Source organism: Sporothrix schenckii (genome assembly GCF_000961545.1).
Source record: "Sporothrix schenckii 1099-18 chromosome Unknown Cont47, whole genome shotgun sequence".
Taxonomy (NCBI): Eukaryota; Fungi; Ascomycota; class Sordariomycetes; order Ophiostomatales; family Ophiostomataceae; genus Sporothrix; species Sporothrix schenckii.
The window spans coordinates 1,065,149-1,086,963 of NW_015971148.1; the positions used below are offsets into that span (position 1 = coordinate 1,065,149).

Sequence of the window (21,815 nt, forward strand, 5' to 3'; positions counted from 1 at the left end):
CCGTTGTTAAATCAAGAAAGAGAGACAAACAGATCCCGCGCCTCATGATCGCTTGATGTCGCTGCTCGCCGGCTTGCTGTCCTCCTCCACAACCGTCTCCCACCGCTCGTCCAGCTCCACGTCGTTGCGCCACTTCCGCTCGCCTGTCACTAGCTCGCGTGCTTGCCGTGCCAGTCCGACCCGGAATGCCGGCACGTGGTCGGCCTCCCCGCGGAGCAAGAACTTGCGCTCGTGCATCATGCGCTGCTGGTCGTCCTCTTGCGCTTTTTGCTGCGCCACCAGCCGCTTGTTCATGTCGTAGTCCCAGTCCTTGCGCGGATCGTCCTCCGTGCCCAGCTGCTCCTTTGTCGGCACGGCCGGCGGCTCTGGGAACGCAAACGGCTTGACCAGCTCCACCATCATGCGCTTGATCGGTTGCGGGCGGTACCACTGGCCCTTGCCAACCGCCACAATGTCTCGTGTATTGTCGTCGTCCTGCATCTCCACGTAGCGGCGCCGCGGGATCTGTGGCGTCAGCCAGGAGCGCACTGCGCGCACCTCCACACCGTATGCGTGGTAGAGGTAGTCGCGTAGGTCGAGCTTGTTGAAGCGCAGCGGCACCTGGAATGTGGCAAAGTATGGCGAGAAGATGCGCCTCGGCGGCAGCATCTTGATAACGTGTGAGGGGCTAGGCATGTGAGTCATGAGCCGGTTGGAATTCGCAATGGCACTCGCAATGGTTTCTCACGACTCACAGGAAGACTTGTTTCTGGCCGACGCGGAAACTCGGTCCGGCCTTGGCGACGGCCTCTGTGGCCGCCGCCGCCGCTTTTGTTGACATTGTATGTGTGTGTTTATGGGTGTAGTGGCATCCAATGGATCCGCGGATGGATGCTCGACGGCGGTAAACAGGTACGTGGGTGTGGGCGTCGTGCGCGTGATGGTCGTTCGACCTGTACCAGACACCCGCGAAAATAGGCGATGTTCAAAAGTTTCTCCTCGAACGACAGATTTAAAAAGTGGACCAAAATCAAGCTTGCCATTGGCCGGAACCAATTCGTGGGGTCACGTGCGCCACCAACGGCCATCTTCAACTCGAAAATACTCGTCGATTTCCAATGCATGCACTGTTTTCAAATGCTAAGATCATAAAAGTTAGAAGAAACGGAATGTGGCGACGATAAAAAGATAAAGTTTAAAAGTTGGGTCGTAAATTTTAAAGGACATTTCTGTAGTTCAAAAGCCGTCCTAGTCGCCATCAGAGGTCGTACGATAGAGTCAAGAAACCAATCAAAATCGACAACCTTCTTAAACAATGCACTTGAATTATGATACGAAACAGTTCTTCATAATCGTTATTTTACGGAGACAAACAGAAAACAGAAATAGGCTAGCTAGACAGAAAAGGAGTAACCAAAGCATAGATATGCCAAACCATTCGCCAATTAGAGATTGATCAGCTCCAGATCGGAAAAGTCGGGCGGCGCGCGGCCGTAGACGACGCGCACTTTGCTGTCGAGTGCCGTGCCTGCATTGCTGATCCAAATGTAGTCGCTGAGGTTGCACGTGTGCCGGATTTCGTCGTCACTGACACCAATGTCGTCCCGGGGAATCCACACTGTTGGCCGGTGTGCGCGCAGCGCCGAGTGCTTGAACGCTTCTTTGACAAGCACGTCGCGCTCCTCGGGTGTCAGGTCTTCGATCTCGTCATTGTACCCGCCATACAAGGCTTCGCCCATGGCGCGCTGCGCTTCCAGATCCTTTTGGCGCCGCTGCTGCCGGTATGCCGCTGACGTGCGCATGCTGTCTTCGGCTTTGCCCAGCGTAGCATAACGGACCTTTTTGCCGCCGCGCGCGGCCCATGTGCCGGCAGTGACGATGCCACGGACCGGGTTAAGTTTGTTGGTCAGGCCAAACGAGTTCTGGGGGCCTTTTTGGCCAATCTTTTTCAGCTCGACATCGTTGCTGTTGCCCTCGGACAGTGCAGCGGCGGCTGTCTTGCTGTCGGCACCGGTCAGCGTGGAAAGCTCGTCGCTGTTCCCTTCTTCGTCGTCTTCGCCGTCCTCGCCACCTGCGGTCAAGCCAAGGCGGCGGTCCTGTGCTCGCTGGAACATCTCGTCGCGCAGCACGGCCTCGTCCTCAAATGTGATAGGGAGATACCGCAGTAGGGGTCCAAAAGACACGTTCAACAGCACCTGGAAGCCCACGGTCAACGCCAGAACGACAATCATTACAATGGCCTGCGGCGCGCAGGCTACGTCCCCGTTTTCATTACGGACGAGGAAGAAGAGGCCGATGAGGCAGAGCTCCATAAAATAGAGGCCGGTAAAGGTCTGGTTGATGGCTCGCGGGTACAGCACGCCACCCGTGTCAATCTTAAAGCGCGTGACGTAAATCATGTTGTAGCGGTAGGCAACCCAGAGGAGCGCAAATGTGATGATAGCAAAAATGGCGATGAGAGGCGCGATGACGGCGTAAACCAAGGCGATACAGGCAAAGTTAGTGTACACCGGGAAGAAGGAGCCCCACGAAATGGTTGGGAGGTCCGTCTGCCGGCGCCACTTGCTGCGGGCTGTGTCGTCCAAAATGCGCGCCAGCACGTACCAGACAAGGAGCACACCGATCTGGAGCAGCGTACCCGAGCTGGTCGACATTGCCTGCAGAATCATGTAGCTGAAAAAGTAGTTGGCGGCTTTGGGCAGATTCTTGGCGAGCGTCTCGGGTATGCCCTGGATGTTGGTCACGGTGTCTTGGAGCGTGGCAATGGCACCGCTCGCAATGGAGACAACCAAGAACACCTGTACGAAGAGGAAGAAAAAGTAGTACATCTGAACATACTCGGCCTTTTGGGATCCCGTCTTGGCGCCTTGGAACTTGGCCAAAAATTCGAGAAGGATGGGCACAAAAGCAAGAAGAAGCGATAGTAGCAGGGCTGGCAGCACACCCGCAACAGCTTTGGCAACATTGTAGGTCACTGCGTTGTTGTCGATAAAGCTCAACCAGGAGTACCTCTTGACCAGCGAGTCGATCTGGGACAGCGACGAAGTGAAGGCGACGGGGAACGCCCACAGAATGGTCATACCAAAGACAATACCGATGACAATAAACGTACGCAACCACTCGTCCCACCAGCGGATGGCCATGTTGTCCCAGATGACGTCGCTGGGCGAGACCTCGACAACGCGGGGCGACATGTGTTTGGGAACGTGGTGGGTGACGCTTTGGCAAGCCATGTGTGCAGCGACCTGGTTGTTGAATTGGATAAACGCCGAGTTCATCTTCGGGTAGCGCTCGTGCTCGTGCTGGTCCTTCTCAATCTCCATGTTGAGGCGCGCCAATTCCTTCCGATAAAAGTAAATGGAGTCGACCTTTTTGTGGATTAGAGGTAGACCGGGCAGCCATCCGGGGGTCCATTCAAACAGGGGCAAGCGATGTGTCGGGCGATCGGACTTTTTGAGCCATTTCGTCCACTCGGCGTTTGCGTCTTCCGCATCGTCGCCGAGGTAAGCAGGGTTCTCGGGCGCGGGATACTCGGCAGGTATCTCGTCGCCACCAAAGAAGGGCATCTGGGCCTTGATCTTGGCCCACTTGGATTTGCTCTTCTTTTCGCCTGTCGTGCCGTTGCCCTTGCCGTCCGTGTCAAATGGAAACTCATCACCTTCGCTGCCTTGTGGGATGGGCGAGGCGTAGGCACCGCTGGGGGGCTTCCAAAACTGCCACCACTTGCTGTTTTCGGTGGCGACCGCATTGTCCCAGTCGGTCACCTTGCGCGTGGTGTTGCCGTACGTACGAGAGTCCATGGTGCGGTTGTGGATGAGAGACACATCCGAGGGCCGCGGGTCCTGGGCCTGGCCTGGAGTATCAGGCTCGGCTGAAGCATCAGACGGCCGTGTTCTGTGGACAGCACGGCTACCGTATCGGGAACTTTGGTCGCGGTTCGCTTCACCCTCGGTACGAGTCCCTGGGAGAGAGGACGGCCCGCCCGGCACGTCGGTCTCCTTGGTACTTTCGCCGACGAACTCAAAGCCACCGGTTCGCTCGAGTTGGTTGTCAACGCCTTGCTGGAAGTTTTTGGCGCCGCCAACGATATCTCGGCCGGCCTTTCCGAAACCACCCTTGAGGCCTTGGCCGACCTTGGCCAGGCCGCTCCCGATAATAGGCACCTTGAAGCCATTGGATTGCTCGCGCTGCAGGTTGTCAGCGTCGTCGTTGTCGGAGCTGTTGCGTTTGCTATCGTCGCCAACGCCATCGACCTGAGGCACATCCTGGTCGCCGCTGCTGACACCTCCCTCGCCCTCGGCCATGCGCTTGGCGCGGATGTCCTCATCGTGCTCACGCTGGGCTCGCTCAGCCTTGGTTTCGTGTTTAGCCTTGCGTTCGGCCCTTTCCTCCTTCTTGCGTTTCTTGAGCTGGTTTTTCTTGGCTTTGCGAATCAGCTCGCTCTCAGCAGACTCAAGGCGCTGGTGGATGTCGTCGCGCTTGTTGATTTTGTCAAGCAGTTTGGTGTAGTCCCGCGTCAACCAGATATTCCTAATACCGCCAGGGAACACATCAAACAGCCCGCGGAGGGCATGGTCGGTCAGCCATTTAGTGGGGATACCCGAAACCAGGACCGTGTTGGCGGAGGCACGCAGACGGTGCTCAGCGCTGGTGAGGTAGTCCTGGCGGATCTTTATATAGATGCGCAGCTCGTTGTAGGCAATAAAACAGACCCAGGCCACGACCAGAACGGCAATAATCAGGTGAGCCCAGCGGCGGTTAGCGTTCACCGGTTTGATGTTGCCCCAAGCAATGGTGTCCAGACCGGCTGGGATGGATGGGTCCGAGGAGTTGATATTGTTACTGCCAAAGGACTGACCAATGCCACCGACATAGTTGATAGGCACGAGAATGGGGATGACGATGCATGCAATGGGAACGAAAATAATGAGTAGGGTTTGTAGGTAACGGAGGAAGAAGTAGGCGTCGAGTCCGCACTTTTTGATGATTTCCCGGTCACGTATGCGGTACAGAGCCATGACAAGGCCCCAAGGACTCGCAGGTGGTGGTTCTGTCCGCTCGCGTTCGGGGACCATAAATGTTTTTGGTTTGCTGTCACGATGTCAGACCAGGGTCATTCAGGAGCAGTGTCAACAGGACTGCAATAAGGTGAGGCTACTTACAAAATGCGGGCCAGCTTATTTCTCAAGAGCAAGAAAAAGCCCATCTGAACGCCGAAAATGACCAGCGACGAGGCCAACGCCGTGAAGAAGGCGACAATGCTGATGCCAGCGGACGTCTGGGCGGTGCCACTGTCGCCATCATTGTCCGACATATTGGTGGTTGCGTCAAGCAGTTAGGAATGGAGACGGACAGAAGAGGAAGAAAAACGAGAGAAGAGGGCAGTTGCTATGCATAAAGATCCTGCCGAAACTCGTGCGACGTCAATAAGCGACGTCGGACAGAAATAGGTCGCGAAAGTCACTGGCTATCGCGGGTGTAAGCACCGCAGGCTGTAGGTAGGCTATTTCTGACACGGAATGGCCATGGAAGCTTTGGATTTGTGACAATGAGCCAGTAGTGATTGCGGGTTGCTCTTTACTCTCCTCTATGAGAGGAAAAGGTTCCTGTCGAGGGTAGAAGTGGCTTGGTGACGGCGGTTGTCAGATGCTGTGAAGAGGTACTCGTGCAGGGTTCCAAAAGATAGGATGTTGTCGTCGTATGTATCGCAGGAGCAAGATAGTTGAGGTGTCATAAATCGGGTCGTGATCGTCTGCGCCTTAGGTATCAAACAAACAGCCAACAAAAGAAAAGGGGGTATAATGCTATGCTAGAAACAATGAATTGTAGAAATGCAAACACAAGATGAAAGGTAACGCAAAGGATCTGCGCAAAATGCGACCACGCGAAGGAAAAGCGAATTGAGTTTTGAGGTGAGAAAGGAGAAGAAAAGCAGAGGAGCAGAAGAGCAGAAGAGCACAAGAGAGGAGAGCAACTTTTGTTTGGGAAAAGGCAAAGCAGAAAAGGCAGAAACCAATGAGACGAAACCGCGCCAAGAGGCCCGCCATTAACGTCACAGATCGCAGGGCAAGTACGCTCTACGACGAGGTGTGCTTCTTTCCTGATGCGCGCGCAAGAAACCTTTTGGCCCGTCCTTTCTACTTTGGGTAAAATGAATGGAGTCGTTCATCGGCGATGTGGGCTGCTCTTGCCGCCACTAAGGGTAAACATGCTTTTTTGTGCTCAGAAGAGACCACTTTCCAAATAGGGACGACGGTATGTCGTATCATGTTGCGTCGTCTATTTTTTTCGAAGAGCATCAGAAAAGAAAAGAAAAACGAGACGACAGGCCTAGACTCTCTGATCGCTGTATGCCGTCCTCAGCCCCTCTCCCTGCATAAAGGCCATGTTTGAGGTGTCCCACGAGTCTTGCTTTTTCGTTCGCTTTCCTGAAAGGCAGCTGAAACCAAAAACCTGGTTTGATCCAGAATGAAGTGCGAATGGCAGCATGTGATTGGCTTGCGGTCCAGTGACGTCGTTTATGTGGTTGGCGGCTGCCGTTAGCGCCAGCGCCCGATTTAGGCCAGGGGCGCCCAGTAGGAGGGGCCCACGGGCCTAGCCTGTACGGTAGATTTAGTGGACAGGGGCAGAGGGCAAGGCTTTGTGCCTGTGAAGGCGCCGAGGCCTCTGGAGGGGGCAAAATTACAGGTCTTGGCCAGGTCTTTGGCTCGCCCACTGGCAATAACGTCAGAGCTCCGGAGTTGAGACTCAGTGGAGGATTGCCACCCACCTTGGAGGGTTGCGCCAAATTTTGGCTGTGAGTTTGACGATCGTCATCCGCACTTTGTTTTCGTCTGTTTTTTTCTGTGCTCTTGATAGATATCGAAGACCTCGTTTAATATCTCCTGAGACGTTTCTCGCTAAATACGGCAGAATGTGTTCAGAAATTAGAGCTGTAGTGCAACAACGGTGGCGTGAACTTCACTCGTATAAAAGACTGTCCTATGCAGAGAGGATATTGCTGATATTGACTCAAGATGTCTCAGTGGTCGCCATCCCGCGCTCGGAATCAACAGCCGACCGATATCGTGCACGACACGTCGTACGACTCAAGTGTAGCTGTTTATATTTTGTACACCGAATGGGTTGTTGCACAGATATGTATGGAGCGAGTTAGGTGAGGCAGGGCCTTTTCGGTGGAAGAGCTTCCAAGCTGCAAATCAGTGAGATCAGGTACTACAGTCTGATCTGCGGCATCCAGATACGCCTCTAGCTGGTGAACCGAATATCCTGCCTGGACACGATATCATGATATCTTGCTCATTCGCGCCTCACAGAGACAATCGCGTGACATATCCGGCCACGCTAAGTAACAGAAAGTTTTCTGTCGGCTTGTTTTCTTTGGTCGTACTAGGTGGTACGTTCTGTAGGCACTATTAGATTCATGTCCAAAACAAAAAGACAAAGGCGTGGCGCGTGGCGTGTGTGCAACTGGACAGCTGTGTGCAACTGGACAGCTTTCCATACGAAACGCCGCCCACATCGGAAGTGCTAGCTGTATATCTGGCGCCATTCCGTTACGGCTTTTGTGTGCGGCGAAATTGTTTCTCCCGAGCTAGAAATCATTCCCGTTGTGACGGGTTGGAGTGGAGGAACTCTGCATAGTCTCTGGTCTAACGAGGCCCCATATTCTCACCCCCGCATTGTGAAGGATCACTTGCACGTCCCTTTAGTCGACGCTTCCATCCTAACAGGTGCCGGCTTTTATCCCGCGAACGCCTGGAAATTGGGGGGACAGCGTCGGCTCTTGAATAGCACAGTGGCTTGGTCAACGGCCCCCATGTCCCCACCATCGGGAGAATACACGAGTTGTCTAACCCATCCTCAATGGACACCGGGAATCATCCTGGGAAGTGAGCCAGAGGGGCCCGATCTTGGCATTGGAGAGGATGTAAAGCGGAGGCATCGGTATACATATATGCGATGACTCCAGTCTCGGTCGTTGTCTGACCGGCCTTTACACTGCATCGTTGAAGTACAGGTTACTATTTGTATTGTCAAGACTGGCTTACAACGTGGACAAGTGAACCCGGGTATATTTGCCGTCTTATTCTTATTCTTGTCAATCTATGCTGTTAATGGGTTTTCGCGTCTGTCACCGACCCTGTTGTACCGTGCCGCCGTCTACTTTGTCACTCTCATTTTCCTTCAACTTGCACAAACACAGCGTCCTTTAGCATTGCAATGGCCTCTCCCTACGACTTGCGGATCGCCATCATTGGCGCCGGCATGGGCGGCCTCGGCTGCGCCCTGTCACTCGCCAAGAAGGGCTTCAAGCACATTGCCGTCTATGAATCGGCCGCCGACCTGGGATTTGTCGGCGCTGGCATCCAAATGGCCCCCAACATGGCCCGCATTCTCGACCGTCTGGGCTGCTGGGCCGACATTGAAAAGGAGGCGACCAACGTGCAAGAAACCAGCATCCGGCAGGGCAGTACGGACAAGGAGCTTGCCCATGTTGACATGAGCGGCATTCGTGCGCTGTACGAGTACCCACACTGTACGGGTCACCGGTCGTCACTGGCAGGCGGCATGTATAAGGCGTGCTTGGCCGAGCCAGCGATCGAGTTTCACTTTTCGACAGCCCTCATCGGCATTGACCAGTTTGAGCCGCGCCCCATTCTTCGGTTGCAGAAGCGGGCGCCAAAGGTCTCGAGCAGAGCGAACGGTTCAAGCAGTGCAAGCAGTGCAAGCGGTGCAAACGGTGCAAACAGTGCAAACGGTGCCAATGGATCGGATATCACCCAGAACGAAGCAGCAGAAGATGCGCCCCCCACGTCCCTCGAGGTCGATGTCCTGCTCGGCGCCGACGGCATCAAATCGCTTACGCGCGACACCATGCTGAGCGTTCTGGGCTTGTCGACCGAAGAGGCCGACACGGGCCAGGCGTCCTACCGCATTATGCTAACGCGCGACCAAATGGAAGCGGCCGGCGACGCCGAGATGATGCAGCTCCTGGACAGCGACTGCGTCGTGCGCTGGATCGGCGAGCGCCGGCACATTATCGCATACCCGGTGGCCGGTAAGACCGTGTACAACCTGTCGAGCGCGCAGCCCGACGTGAACTTTGCGGCGGCACCGTCGGCAACCTACACAACGCGCGGCTCCAAGAGCGCGATGCTCCACGTCTTTGCGGATTTCTGCCCTCTCGTGCAGCGGATGCTCAACATGGTGCCCGAGGGCGAGGTGTGTGAGTGGCGGCTGCGGCAGCACCGGGAGCTGCCGATGTGGGTGCACGGGTCGGTTGCGCTGCTGGGGGACGCATGCCACCCGACGCTGCCACACTTGAGCCAGGGAGCGGCCATGGCCATTGAGGACGGGGCGGTGTTGGCGGAGGTGTTGAGCCGGGTGCAGGTCGGCGATACGGACACCGACACAAGCAGCCGCATCCGCCGCTGCCTGAAGACATACGAACTCCTCCGCAAGGAGCGCACATCGATGCTTGTGGACATGGCGTACCACTCGGGCCGGGCACTGCACCTCGGCGAGGGCGCGGCCCGCGAGGAGCGCGACCGGCAGTTTGCGGCACACCGGGCCGACGGCAAGATGGCGATCCCGGATAAGTGGGCATCGCCGGACGTGCAAAAGATGATTTACTCGTACGACTGCGTGGCCGAAACGAACGAGGAGTTTGACAAGCTGTATGCGACGGTGGTGTAGAATGGCGAAAAAATATTAATTAATTTTGTAGCTGCAGCAAATAGAGCAAACGACGGCAAAGACTATTGCATAACGTGGAAACAAATCCGAAGAACAACAGGAGACATAGAAAGCCGTGAAAAACATAACACCCCTCCAAAACCGGATCCTTTCTTTGGATATATAGTGTCTCTCGGAAGAGACGGATTTTCACAAAATTTCATGTGAACGGAAAGTAAGCAAATGCAGACAACCAGAACGCCGACTGTCAAAATCGTTTCGTCTCTCCCAGCCTCAGCAGGCACCCTCACGATCGGGTTTGCCCGCCCATGTTTGCACACCTCTTCACACAGCCGACGAGCTCTTAGAACAGCAGACAGTCCAGGCAGCAGCAGCAGGCCGCCGTGCCCAAAAGTGCTGTCAGACAGCCGTCGCTCGACGACCGCTGCTGCTGCTGCGGATACCCGCCCTGCTGGTAGTAGCCGGCCGGGGGTTGGCCGTACGGCTGTTGGCCATACGGAGGCTGGCCACCATACGGTTGCTGGCCATAGAGCGGTTGTCCACCGTACTGGGGCTGGCCGCCGTAGGGTCCGTATCCTTGCTGCTGGTTGTTGTAGCCCATCGGGGGGCCCTGCTGGTACGGCGTGTTGTAGTTATTGTAACCGCCGCTGCCACTGCCGGAATTGCCGTAGTAGGCGGCTTGGGGCGGCTGGGGTGAGCCGGGGTAGGCGGGCGGGTTTTCCGGTTTGGCCATTGCGTTGTTGTACGACCTATGGAGTAATACAGAGTAGGATGGCTTTCGTGGTAATTTGGCAGTGGTCGGAGTTGCGCTATGCGCTTTGTGGTTTTAGAGGAGCAAGGGCTTGGATTTCGGCTTTGAACAGTGGGCGCACGCGATTCGACGGACTGACGCGGTGGAATGCGAATGCGATGCGACGGATGCGAAGCGACGCGGAATGCGATTTTGCGTTTGCTTTGGTTTCGAGGGAGCCAGTAAATGAAAGAAGGAGAAAAAAGACTGTAAAGGAGTAAGAGTAGGAGAGAAAATCGAAATCAGAGACAAGAGGGACGGAAAAGGGAAGATCGCTTGGGAGTAATAATGCACCTGTTGCGTCGTCCTTTGAGGCTTGGCCGGAAGGCGCGATTGGGGATGGTTCTTACCATAATTTCTGGGCGTTCTGGGCGCTGTGGCTAGTTAAGCCTCTTTCTACACTTTCTGTGACGGTTTAGGAGTCCGGCTGCAGGGCCAATTTGGGGCGTCTTAGGGGTGGTCAGTGAACACGAACACTAGCCGGTGGCCAAAAACTTCCAAATACGGTAGCGTGTTCCTCAGACATTGGAATCTGACCTGGCTCGGGTCAGCCGACAGGTCCCAAGTTCGCCGTCGGAAACGCTTCATTGACCCGATTTCCCAGCTAAACGACGTTAAACAGCTGTGCCCGGCATGCTGATAGTGGCTGTGTCACGCGTAGAGCATCGTTAATATCACCTTGCAATACAACAAGAGAGGCAGGAGCGACGAGCCAGATTCGTCCGCCAGGGGCATTAGGCCCTACATACTCCTCCGTAATTACCCCGTGTTTGACGTCTGTTGTAGCCCCAACAGCAGGAGCGAGGAGATAGTACAGCCGTTTTTTTTTTTTCAAAAGGAAGGCTCTGTTCATTGTTAATTGTTACAGGCTGCCAATAATCAAAGTAGCGAGGGTTCTGAGTCAGGCACAAGCACAAGTGCCAAAAAAAGAAAGCAAAACAGTTTAAGGAAGAGGCTGTGAGGTAAAGCTTTGTACGAAAAAGACACAATTGTTCGAGACAGCGCAACGGGGCCACACCGTCACCCAACAGCAAGAGTGCCGCGTAATCCAGGTCAGATACATTCCGCCCAAACCGATTACGTCTCAGTCGTTTGATAGCCGGGCCAGTCGTGCTCATAGCCTCGCCAGGCTTCAGCATTTGTCCACATACAAATTGCCGTGGCCGACTTCCGGTCTGTGGCGAAGCGTGTCGGAGCCTTGACTGGGAAGCTTGAAAGCGTGAAGAGCCACTCGTGTCGCCATACTCGTAATTTGATGCAAGAGCTTCCAGTGGGAAATGGCAACAAAGAAAGTTGTGCGAGGCGTGATCTAAGCCGCCATTTTGGTCGACTGCTTACGCAAGTAATACTCTTACAGGCAGCGAAATACAGGTATGCGCTGCTTCGCACGTGATACTTCACGTTGTGTCCACTACTGCGTTCGCCTTTTGCTCAACGTTCTACTTTGCTCCGTTGAAGATTGCCGGCCGGCAACCAGTACCGTCCGTCTGGTCGCTGTCCCTTCCCCGGCTCGCTTGTCGATCCATGCGTGTGTCCGACCATCAAAAGCTGTAACCCTAACGTAGCAGACAAACTGAGCGCTTCTTCCACCCGAGCAAACGACTCACGGCCTCGAATTACGAGAAATCGTGAAGTAAGATGAAGGTTAAGTCTAGTTCTCGTTTACTATGAATACGAGGTTAGATGCAAAGTCAGGACGCTGTTGGTCTATCCCTCCCCAATCTGTCTGCCCATAAGTAACGACAGGACGAGAAATACACAAGAGGCTCACATCCTCATTCGTTAGTCGCTTGTGTGCTGTGAATTGCCTCATCTATCATCTCCCATCTTTCCTCGCCGCAACTCTCGGCTCACTCAACATCGTTGCCAGCCAGGTGGGGTTGTGTTGATGGCAAGTGGGCGTCCTCGCTTCACCCAGAAGACTCCCCAAACTGCGGTGTTCTAGTCGCCAAAGCTGTTTGTAAAGCTCGGTCCACAGAGTAATTACTGTGCCGCTAATTCGCTGGACATGCGCGCCGTAACTTTGCGCGCTAAAGTTCCCGGCAGGCAATTTTGGAGATCCGCTTCGTGCCTGTTTTGCGAGCTTCTTTCCTCTCTCGTTGCCCACACTTCATTCCATTCTTCACCCAATTACCTCTTTTGCCCTCTCGTGTCCGGAACAGAAGACCCTTTTCACTACTGTGTACAACATACTCCGTACACTCGCTATATAAGTTTTACTTTTTATATTTCTATTCCCACCTTCGCTCCTACTTCATTTCTCCTTTTCTCCCCTCGTTCGCTTGGGAAAGTACAGCCGTTCGGTGTAAGCGGACCAAATATCCTCTGCACCAGAGAAGACGTCCTGCTTGACTCGAACTTTCGCTTTCTTTTCACCCTCACATACGCTCGCCTCCTGGGCCCAACAAACTGGCAGATGCAGTCTGTGAGGACTGCTGTGACCTGCAGTTGACGGAGGCTCGGGTGCTCCTTCCTTCCCATTACGGAGCTGCAGACAAAAACAGCAAGAGCAACCAACAGGTTAACCGCCTCGGCCTCTTTCCTTTTGCCGTCGGCTATTGACACGACGCACAACATCCTGCCTGAGACAGACAAAAACAGTCAAATTTCCATCGAGGGCTGTTTTATTTTGTCGTGCCTCGCGTGTTCATTGCTCAACTTCTCTCACGCAATCATTGCTCTTTCACCAAATACGACACACACAGCACACTGCCCCCGCCCTTCCTCCCTCAATCAGCATCTCGTCACACCATGGCAGAGCTGCTTCACTTTCCCGCAGAGGATGGGGCCAAACTGGAGTCCTATCTCCCACCTCGCCAATCTGCCGTCTCGTCACCAGTGGACCGTTCACGTCCATTTGTCACACTGACTTTTGCCACGTCGCTCGACTCGTCCCTGGCACTCGCGCCCGGAGTGCGTACCACGCTGTCTGGGCCCCAGTCCAAGGCCATGACACATTATCTGCGAAGCCGCCATGACGCAATTCTCGTTGGCGTGGGCACCGCCGTGGCCGACGACCCCGGTCTCAACTGCCGCATTGCCGATCATGATACGGGGGCCACTGTCTCGCCCCATCAGCCACGGCCGATTGTCATTGATCCCCACGACCGCTGGCCACTCACGCACGATAGCCGGGTGCTGGCCACACAGCGTCGCGGCCGCGGACTGGCTCCCTTTATTGTGACGGCTGTCCGAAAACCAGACGCTATCAAGAGCGCTCTTCTCGATGCCCACGGCGGCAAGTACATTGTTCTTGGTACCGAGGGCGACGAGGAGAGCTCACCCCGTTTCCGTTGGGGCGATGTGCTTGCCAGCATCGCCAGCAACGGCCTCGATAGCGTCATGATTGAAGGTGGAGGGAGCATCATCAACGACCTGCTGGCCCCGCATAGCAGCCACCTCGTCGATTCTGTCATTGTCACCATCGCCCCGACGTGGCTGGGTCGCGGCGGTGTGGTCGTGTCACCCGACCGGGTCTACGATTCTAACCATCAAGCAACGGCTGCGGCACGGCTCTCGGATGTCAAATGGCAGCCGCTGGGCGACGACATTGTATTGTGTGGCAGGCTACTCAGCTGAACTCTGTCGAAGAACGTTACAAAACGAACAGACAAAGGCCACCCGTTTGGCGTTTGTCGAAAATGCCGCAGCCTTTTCGTTAAAGAAAGTCTCATATTCTTGGTTTGAATGAAGCCGGGAAATAACAATACATTTATCAGATCGTTCGGTCAATTCTTTGACCATCAGATTATCCAGCATGCACAAAGCGTGCACCTGTCGACATCATCTAATCCATCAGTCTCTTTACCTCCTCTCCTCCGATCTACTCTGCCCGACAACCGGACATGATTGTGACGAGCAGTCCAATCACAAATGACCCCGCCACCGGATCTCCAGCCAGCGAAGAGGCAGGTAGCAGAGAGCGGTCACGGCAAACGCAACCTCGAAACCGATGTCGCCCGTGTGCTCAGCAATTGGGCCAGTGTACCAGACCTCGGCCATGCCTGGAACCACGAGACCAAACGACAAAATCGACGCTCCAAGTGCAGCCAGACCTGTCGGCAGCTTTTTGCCCACGTTCCAGATTGCATGGTCATACGTCGAGTAGTCCATCTTGCGGAACACAACAAGCTCTTCGATCAACACCGCAGCGAAACAGCCGGCCCAGTATCCGATGATGGCCAAGAAGTTTGTCAGACTCTCTTCCCACTTCTCTGCAGCCTTAATGGCAAACGGGATCATGATGGCTAGAGTGATGAAAACAAAGACGATGCGGTGGATACGCGCAAAGAAGGGCAGCAGCATCTGCAGGTTCAGCGACACCGAGTACGACGAGATGGCAATATTCCCGACACCGCTGAGGGCAAGAATAACCACGAGGAACTTGCCGAAACCCTTGGCCGGCGTGAGCATCTCGTAGATGACACCACCGACGTTGGACACCTCGTACGCGGCATTCCACGACGGCACATTCGGCACAGCACCGCCAATGGCAGCACCGAGAATCAAAAGTGTGACTGACGGCAGCAGAATTCCAAAATACATGCAGCAGAAGATTTTCAGCCTACGAAGCAAAACGACCTTGGTTAGCATATCCCATCGGACACCCCTTTTATCAAGCGCAACACGACATGGAGAATACATACTTTGAAGCAGACGGGTTGTGGTATGTCGAATAGTCGGACGCAGTGCCACTGAAGGTAATGAAGTAGCCTGCAATGATGCCCGCATACGAAAGCACGTTATAGGCCGTAGCCGGCTCTGTCTCAGACTGCAGATGGAGGTATTTGCCACCGCAACCAACAGCAACGAGAATACCGATGATGTTGGGAATCCACGTCCAGCGCTCAATGAAGTGCAAGGTCCGATAGCCCATGAACGACACGAGCAGACTCACGAGGCAAACTATCACGATACCGACCTTGACACTAACATGGTCCGGGTTCAGTGCGGAGATGGTTTGGCCACCAACAACAGCCGAGATCAGGGTGAAACCCGTCACAGTGGCAGCATTGAGGAGCAACGGGATAAGAGAAATGTATAAGCTGTGTTTATCGGAGCATGGTTAGTTAACGGAGTCTGCGCTGCGACGACTTCGATCCGCGCACGAACGTACCCGAACGAATACCGAGCCTGGATCTGCTGGCGTAGGCCAGTCTGAGAGCCGCCAACACCCAGGAAAGCAGGTGGGATGATGGTCAAGATGGCAAAGAAGAGAATGATGAGAGACGTGTCACGGAGGCTCAGGCCGAAAGTGAGCGTGCCGAGGATACCAGTTGGGAGACTGCGAAACGAATTAGCGACCACTCCAAGACCAACCGGATCGAATTGCCGCGGAAACAGGACAGCAACTTACGGCAGAAGACTCAGCATGCTGGTGAAGAAGATGGTGAAGAGGTTGCTGTATCGAGTGTTCGTGCGGGCTTCGAGCGGAACGGGCTTGATACCATTGTCCTCGAAACCGGCGTCGACCAACCGCTGATACCATGTCGACGACTTCTCAGAGTTTGGGTTGTACACCTCGCCGTCCTTGACCGACAGGATGTGCCCGAACACGCCCCGGCCACCGGTGCCGGTGCGCTGGTGGCTGTCATGCTCGTCGGCCGGGCTATGGTTCTCGAGGGGCGACTGCTTTTCGACGTCTCCGCTGTAGCCGTCCTTCCCCGAGGTATCTCTGTCCGATGTCGACATTTCCGCTGTATTTTCGTCGTCTGCGTATCTGCTTCGACAGCTTCAAGTCTTCCGCTCTTCCCGCAGGTGTGGACTGTCGATGGGAAACGGCGATCCGGACTCCGAGTGCTGGTGCTGATTCAATTGCGAGGCCAGGCGCAGATGACTTGTGCCTCGACGAAATGAGCCGAAGGGTGCGGGTTTTGGTGCTGGTTGCTGGCTAGCGCCGGTACAACGCGCCCTTTTTTTAATCCGGAATTTGGTGAAGGATGGCGTCGCACTTAGTTTCGGACGACGGACGGGCGTCACGTGCAACCGATGCCTCGTTTTGCGATTCTTTGTCAATTCCGCAAACTGGTTCTCGGCTCCTTTCTGTACAAGTTGTGATTGTCTTTCTGCGCGAAGGGCGATTGAGCTTGGAAAATGGAAAGGAGAGAAGGGGGAAAGAGGGCGTGATGGGAAAAGCAAGGCGTGAGACAAGGTGCTGCTTTTGTTCTCCGCTGAGATGCTTGGGGGTCAAATGATTCCTTATACTCTGCTCGCCCGACTTGTCAGTACAAAAAGGATACAAGAACGACAACACAGCAAACCATTGTCGCTTTTCAAGTTCTCGACCGACCTGCGGGTTTGGGGGTGCCGTCGTCCCCCGGTTGGTCCATTGGCCCCTGTTCAGCAACTAGGGTGTGACCCTGGGCGTCAGCCTGTTTCTCTCTTTTAGGACAAAGGACGGAAGGACATGCATGCGCCTGCACGTTTTCGACAGCGAACAGCTCAGTCTTGGCAGTCGCTGCCGACGCGATTAAACAGCTCCCAGACGGGTATAGCTCATGCTCGTGGCACAATCAGCTCAATCGAACTTGCTTTTTTCTTTCAATTATTCTTTTCCTGACCCGTCCCCGATGGCCGGACCTTATTGCTGGTTTCCTGCACATAGCGTCGGTTGTCGACGACCATCAAAACGAAGACGAAAGAAGAGGACGGCTCAGACTTTTACAGCCGCCAGCTTCGTCGTTGTATCTTCTCCCTCACTCAACAGTTTACACGTTTGACTTTCGACGACATGGTATTCAATGTACGAAACGAAGACAGGAGAAAAGGAAATTTGACATTGGGTCAACAATCGAAAGACACTTTGCGAATTAGGCTGGCCCTTGGACAACGACGAACTGCAGCTTAAAATGATTTCAAGAACGACGCCCCTCGTCTACCCTTCTCCCTTGAGCTAGGCCACCCACCTCTGAGGGGAGAATCGAAATGGACAAACGAAAACGAAAAACCGAGCCGGGCAATAGGAAGGCGGGGAAACGTCAGGAAAAAAAGAAAAGGAAAGGAAACTTCTTTTCGTCTATTTTTCTGGCCATCGTCTACGAACGTCACCAAAGGGCCACTTTTCCAGACGGCGTCAATTGCTATTCGTTGTTTTTTGTTGTTTTTAGTCGGCCGGTCGGATTTGAGCAGCGGTCCTCTGTCTCTTGTCGTTTCCTGTCTGTAAAGACGACAAAAGTGCGACTGCGTCCGTATCGTCATCTCCGTGAGAAGTGGTGTGGGAGGCCCCGTCGCTACCGTACTTTTGTGCGTTTAGTAGTGCAAACCCGCGCCCTTTTCGACGACCAGAAACCCACCCACGCACGGATGCTACCCACTGCCAAGTCGCCATTTCCCTCATCCTCACATACTTGCTTCCCATGCGCCCTTCCTTTGCGCAAAACCAGCTGTGCATCTTTTCTCTCATCCTCCCAGCGTGGCTTTTGTGCAACACGAAAAAGTAAGACTACAACACGGCATGGATCGGTCTCAACTTTTCTTCGCCATGCATGCCCTTGTGGACCCCGTTGATACAGGCTGCTAGACCTAAACTTTGCCTTGCACTGTCGATCAATTTGGGATCCAATAAGAAAAGAAAGGAGGTCGGCCCCGAGAGCTCTGGGGACGCCTCGGAGAAGCGCGGGCAAGGTGGAGAACGTCAAGACAAAGGTACTCCGTCAAGGATGTGCAGATACGCCAATGTTCCAATTCGTACGACGTAGCTGAACGATGTATTCCCCCAATGCGAAGATGAAATGTGTGTGTGGGTGGGCAACGGAATTGCCTGGATAGGGAAAAAGGCCTGGCGGGAAGGGTGGAAAGTTGGAAAAGGAGACACACGGGGGGATCGAAAATTTGGCCACCTAGTAGTCGGCCGAAACAAACAGCCACCACGCACAGTGGGTCATACGCCTCTTTTCTCCTCCTATTTCGTCTGTTCAAGCGATCCACAACAGCGAGCGTTGAATCGCGGATGGCTGGTGGTAAGGATTGAGTCAGAAGAGGCATCGTCATTTTCTAATGTGTCGTCAGATACGCGCGCTCTCTCTCTCTTTGACTCGGCTTGTTTTTCTTTTCCTCTTATGGTTAAAGCTCCCTTTTGTCTGTCTAGCAGAAGAAGGGTGAGAAGGTGGTTTTTCCTTTCGGCTTTTCCTTTTTATTTCTTTTATCTATCTAGGGAAGCCATCGGAGTGGGGGTACGGAATAGCGTCGTATGGTTGCACATGGATGGGGTGTGCTCGCATTCTCACACACACACATTGGTTCGGTGCAGAGCGCCAATTGGTCTAATTGGCTCCATTGTTCTCGCTTCTCGCTTCACTGGGAGCCTTCTTCACGTTTTGGTTGTTCCATTGTTTTTTTGGGCAAAGGCATACCAAAACGACCTGGCCTGACGCTTGCATTTGAAATAGGAAGACGCGGACGGGAAGCATCGGCCGCATATGCCAATCTTGCAAAGAGCTGAAGGTCGTATTGATTGCCTGATGCACTTGTTACCCTTGTTCCCTGCCTTTATGGTGTGTGTCCGTGCATTGGTCCGCCGCGTGGGGTTGGCTCAGGCGGCAGACGATGGGTCGGACTGGTGCAGTTGGAGCGCATTGCGAGGACATTGGACGGAGAACGTCCAATAGCAACATATGTCGACATGAAGTTTGCACTAATCAAACGAGCCCCATACAAACAGTGTCATAACATGGGCCGTTTTGCTAAAAATGTGACTTGCTGCGGATTACGACGCACGGAGTACGACATGCATTCAAAATCATCTCGACCAGGGCAAGCCGGAAGGTCGCTTGAAAGAACGAGGACAGCGTAAAGACCAATCAAATGAGAGTCTCGGGCAACAACGCGACTATGGATGGGTTGGCCAATGCCAGCCAATATTTCTTTTCTGGTATGCAAGAACCGAACTTTGTCGTCTCTGCAAGACAACTTCGGGAGCCTGTCAACATGATATTTTCTAATCACCCAGCATTGGTCTAGTTTTCCGCACGCTCTGTACTGAATGTTGAACTCTAAGCACTAACTCAGAAAACGGCAAATTAAAGTGAGAGGCAACAGATGCAGCGGAGCATGTCTTGTGCTTGCTTTGTGCCCTTCTGTTCCCTTTTCGTGTCTCTTGTTTCGCTCCCCAGGAAGACAAAGCGTCAGCTCACATTAGATTCCAACTGACACAAACACTAGCCGTGTCCTCTATACCAAACAAATGGGCAGGCAAATGGGCAGGCAAATGGTGCCGCCAATATGCCATGACTTTAGGGGAATATGACATGCTAGTTTTCTTACAACATTCACCAGATCAGGCTTCAGAGCGTCCAACACTTGGTCTTCTTTACGAAAAAAAAAAACAGGCATGGTCTATCCGCCGGACTGGAAGAATTAAACCGGCCCGAGCCTCGATCCCGACGATACTCAGAGCAGGCATGCCAATTGCCAGTCAACGACGAATTTATTGTACCTTTTACGGGACGATTTCAGACACAAGGAGACAAGTTTTCCCCCACGTATGAGCTCGTGCAGCTGGTAGCAATTTCATCGTACGAAGTAGGATGGATTATCTCAAGGACACAGCCCAGGCGGTGTCGTATTCGCCTGAAATATGTGCTGCTTGCCTGCCGGGTTCAATATTGAGCAGGGATCGAGCGGCAGGCAAAGGGACAAGAAAGTACACAACCGAAAGGCGAGGAAATACCAAAACAAATGGAAACGAAATGGATGGTACCGAATACAAACGTAAATGTCTCACAGATTGCGTTGACCGACATGTCCTGTTGGCATTCTATTTTGCATACGGAGTATGTTGTATTGGGGTCCTTCTTAGGGTATACAACCAGTATGGCGGTAACGGGGCACGTCGCCGCACTCTCCTACCAGCACTTTGCAAAACAACATGTGCCAAGTTGAGGCTCGAATTCTTGCCGTACTCAGATCATCAGAACTTGCATGCCATGCTGCACATGATATTAAATTCACGCTTTCTCACCTCGTCGCTTGAAGGTGTGTAAACTCCTCTAATTTTTATATGGCGCTAGTGTGATGAAAAGAGGACAGAGAGCCGGCATCCATCGCAGCTTTAGAAAGAATTAGGCTTAGCCGAATACTTCCTATTTCTCTCGCCTAGGTCTAGTATGAAGTAATACATATTGTACGATAGTACGGAGTATCGTGTCCTGGTACACTATCGTAGCACGTTCCAAATCTCGAATCCGAGACCCACCTAGATCCTTCGGAGCCGATCCTCGCGCGCTTTACAGGAGTCCGATCAGGGACTACGTTGCACAGAGACAAGGCTGCAGGCGGAACACCCTTTGATATAAAATGCCATTGTTAGCTTTTAAATGAGGCGTATTTGAAGGCGCCTAATCTATGGATGAGAACGTAGGATATGAACTACGTGTGCTTTGTTTATATTCAACGGCGCAAACAATCTGTTGTTATTTCTTCCCGTCCGCGGTCGACAAGCGGTTCTGTTGACAAAATATACATCATCACGATATTTGATGAAGTATCAGGATAACTTCCTTGCTCTTCTACCTACACCTCCATATCTTCATCCCTCTGACTTCGGTCCAGTAGTCGTCCGGTCTACCTATTCTCGACAGCAACGAAAGTTTTTAATGATGACTAGTAGGCCACGGTCAGGAGTCTTTATTAAAGCGGAAGGAAAGTCCCGTCTTCCCGTCACGTTGTTGTTGCACTGCCGGCTGATAGGTCTCACTATTCTGTGCATTCGGTTGCCTTTTCGTGCCTTGTCACAATACGAAGTCTGGGGATTAGGGCTAGTAAGTGTCCTCAGGCTATTCAAGTAGGTGCGATCACAGGGACGATGTACATCTTTTGGTTCACTCTCTCAACATTTTTGACACGGTCTCTCCATGAGGCGATGGTATTGAAGTTGGCAGTACCGGGGTACCACGCATTGTCATTTCTATATTTTCGTCTTTCCTTACAAGCCCAGCTGCCGGGGTCAGGAGCAAACCCGTAGACCTATATCCTGCGCCATCCGTACCTTCCTTTTGAAATAAATGCAAGCATACGAATTCCACAGATAAGGTGTTTCTTTCTGACAGGTGCATCCAAGGTTGTAGAAATAAGCCCATATTTACATGATCCTTTCAAGGAAAAGGGGGTTTTATTTTGTTTTGGCTTCAGTGTGACCGGCAGATACAGGGTGTGTAATTAAGGATAAAAGAAAGAAAAGACATACGACAAGGTACACGGAAGATTCAAGTATACTCATGGGCACCGAAACGCAAGTAGCTGTATGCACGTCTAGCTTCGGGTACTTGCAAGTTACTATAATGGAACGGCCGCAGTTAGCTACGCGGCAGAAATATAGTTTGGTCTTGTGAACAACACGCCGCACAAAACC

The 21,815-nt window shown here is 53.3% G+C and overlaps 8 protein-coding genes across 8 annotated transcripts; 2 read left to right on the forward strand and 6 right to left on the reverse strand.

Moving 5' to 3' along the window:
* Positions 1–42: 42 nt before the first annotated feature.
* SPSK_03595 (mitochondrial ribosomal protein) lies at positions 43–820 on the reverse strand (the record flags this gene model as incomplete). Its single annotated transcript, XM_016730432.1, has 2 exons — positions 43–667; positions 735–820. 2 exons carry the CDS (start codon positions 818–820, stop codon positions 43–45), a joined length of 711 nt encoding a protein of 236 aa, XP_016584931.1.
* Positions 821–1,424: 604 nt separating this feature from the next.
* SPSK_02951 (uncharacterized protein) lies at positions 1,425–5,293 on the reverse strand (the record flags this gene model as incomplete). Its single annotated transcript, XM_016729797.1, has 2 exons — positions 1,425–5,070; positions 5,142–5,293. 2 exons carry the CDS (start codon positions 5,291–5,293, stop codon positions 1,425–1,427), a joined length of 3,798 nt encoding a protein of 1,265 aa, XP_016584932.1.
* A 2,909-nt stretch (positions 5,294–8,202) lies between these two features.
* SPSK_03329 (salicylate hydroxylase) lies at positions 8,203–9,678 on the forward strand (the record flags this gene model as incomplete). Its single annotated transcript, XM_016730167.1, has 1 exon — positions 8,203–9,678. One exon carries the CDS (start codon positions 8,203–8,205, stop codon positions 9,676–9,678), a length of 1,476 nt encoding a protein of 491 aa, XP_016584933.1.
* Positions 9,679–10,021: 343 nt separating this feature from the next.
* Positions 10,022–10,411, reverse strand: SPSK_03727 (uncharacterized protein; the record flags this gene model as incomplete). Its single annotated transcript, XM_016730561.1, has 1 exon — positions 10,022–10,411. The coding sequence occupies one exon, from the start codon at positions 10,409–10,411 to the stop codon at positions 10,022–10,024; it is 390 nt and encodes a 129-aa protein (XP_016584934.1).
* A 2,311-nt stretch (positions 10,412–12,722) lies between these two features.
* Positions 12,723–13,045, reverse strand: SPSK_03757 (uncharacterized protein; the record flags this gene model as incomplete). Its single annotated transcript, XM_016730591.1, has 2 exons — positions 12,723–12,812; positions 12,851–13,045. 2 exons carry the CDS (start codon positions 13,043–13,045, stop codon positions 12,723–12,725), a joined length of 285 nt encoding a protein of 94 aa, XP_016584935.1.
* A 174-nt stretch (positions 13,046–13,219) lies between these two features.
* Positions 13,220–14,047, forward strand: SPSK_03569 (2,5-diamino-6-(ribosylamino)-pyrimidinone 5'-phosphate reductase; the record flags this gene model as incomplete). The annotated part of the gene is made up of 1 exon (XM_016730406.1): positions 13,220–14,047. The coding sequence occupies one exon, from the start codon at positions 13,220–13,222 to the stop codon at positions 14,045–14,047; it is 828 nt and encodes a 275-aa protein (XP_016584936.1).
* Positions 14,048–14,335: 288 nt separating this feature from the next.
* SPSK_03216 (purine-cytosine permease) lies at positions 14,336–16,159 on the reverse strand (the record flags this gene model as incomplete). Its single annotated transcript, XM_016730057.1, has 4 exons — positions 14,336–15,032; positions 15,115–15,513; positions 15,585–15,752; positions 15,825–16,159. The coding sequence occupies 4 exons, from the start codon at positions 16,157–16,159 to the stop codon at positions 14,336–14,338; spliced, it is 1,599 nt and encodes a 532-aa protein (XP_016584937.1).
* Positions 16,160–17,570: 1,411 nt separating this feature from the next.
* SPSK_03779 (uncharacterized protein) lies at positions 17,571–17,858 on the reverse strand (the record flags this gene model as incomplete). Its single annotated transcript, XM_016730613.1, has 1 exon — positions 17,571–17,858. One exon carries the CDS (start codon positions 17,856–17,858, stop codon positions 17,571–17,573), a length of 288 nt encoding a protein of 95 aa, XP_016584938.1.
* Positions 17,859–21,815: the final 3,957 nt, after the last annotated feature.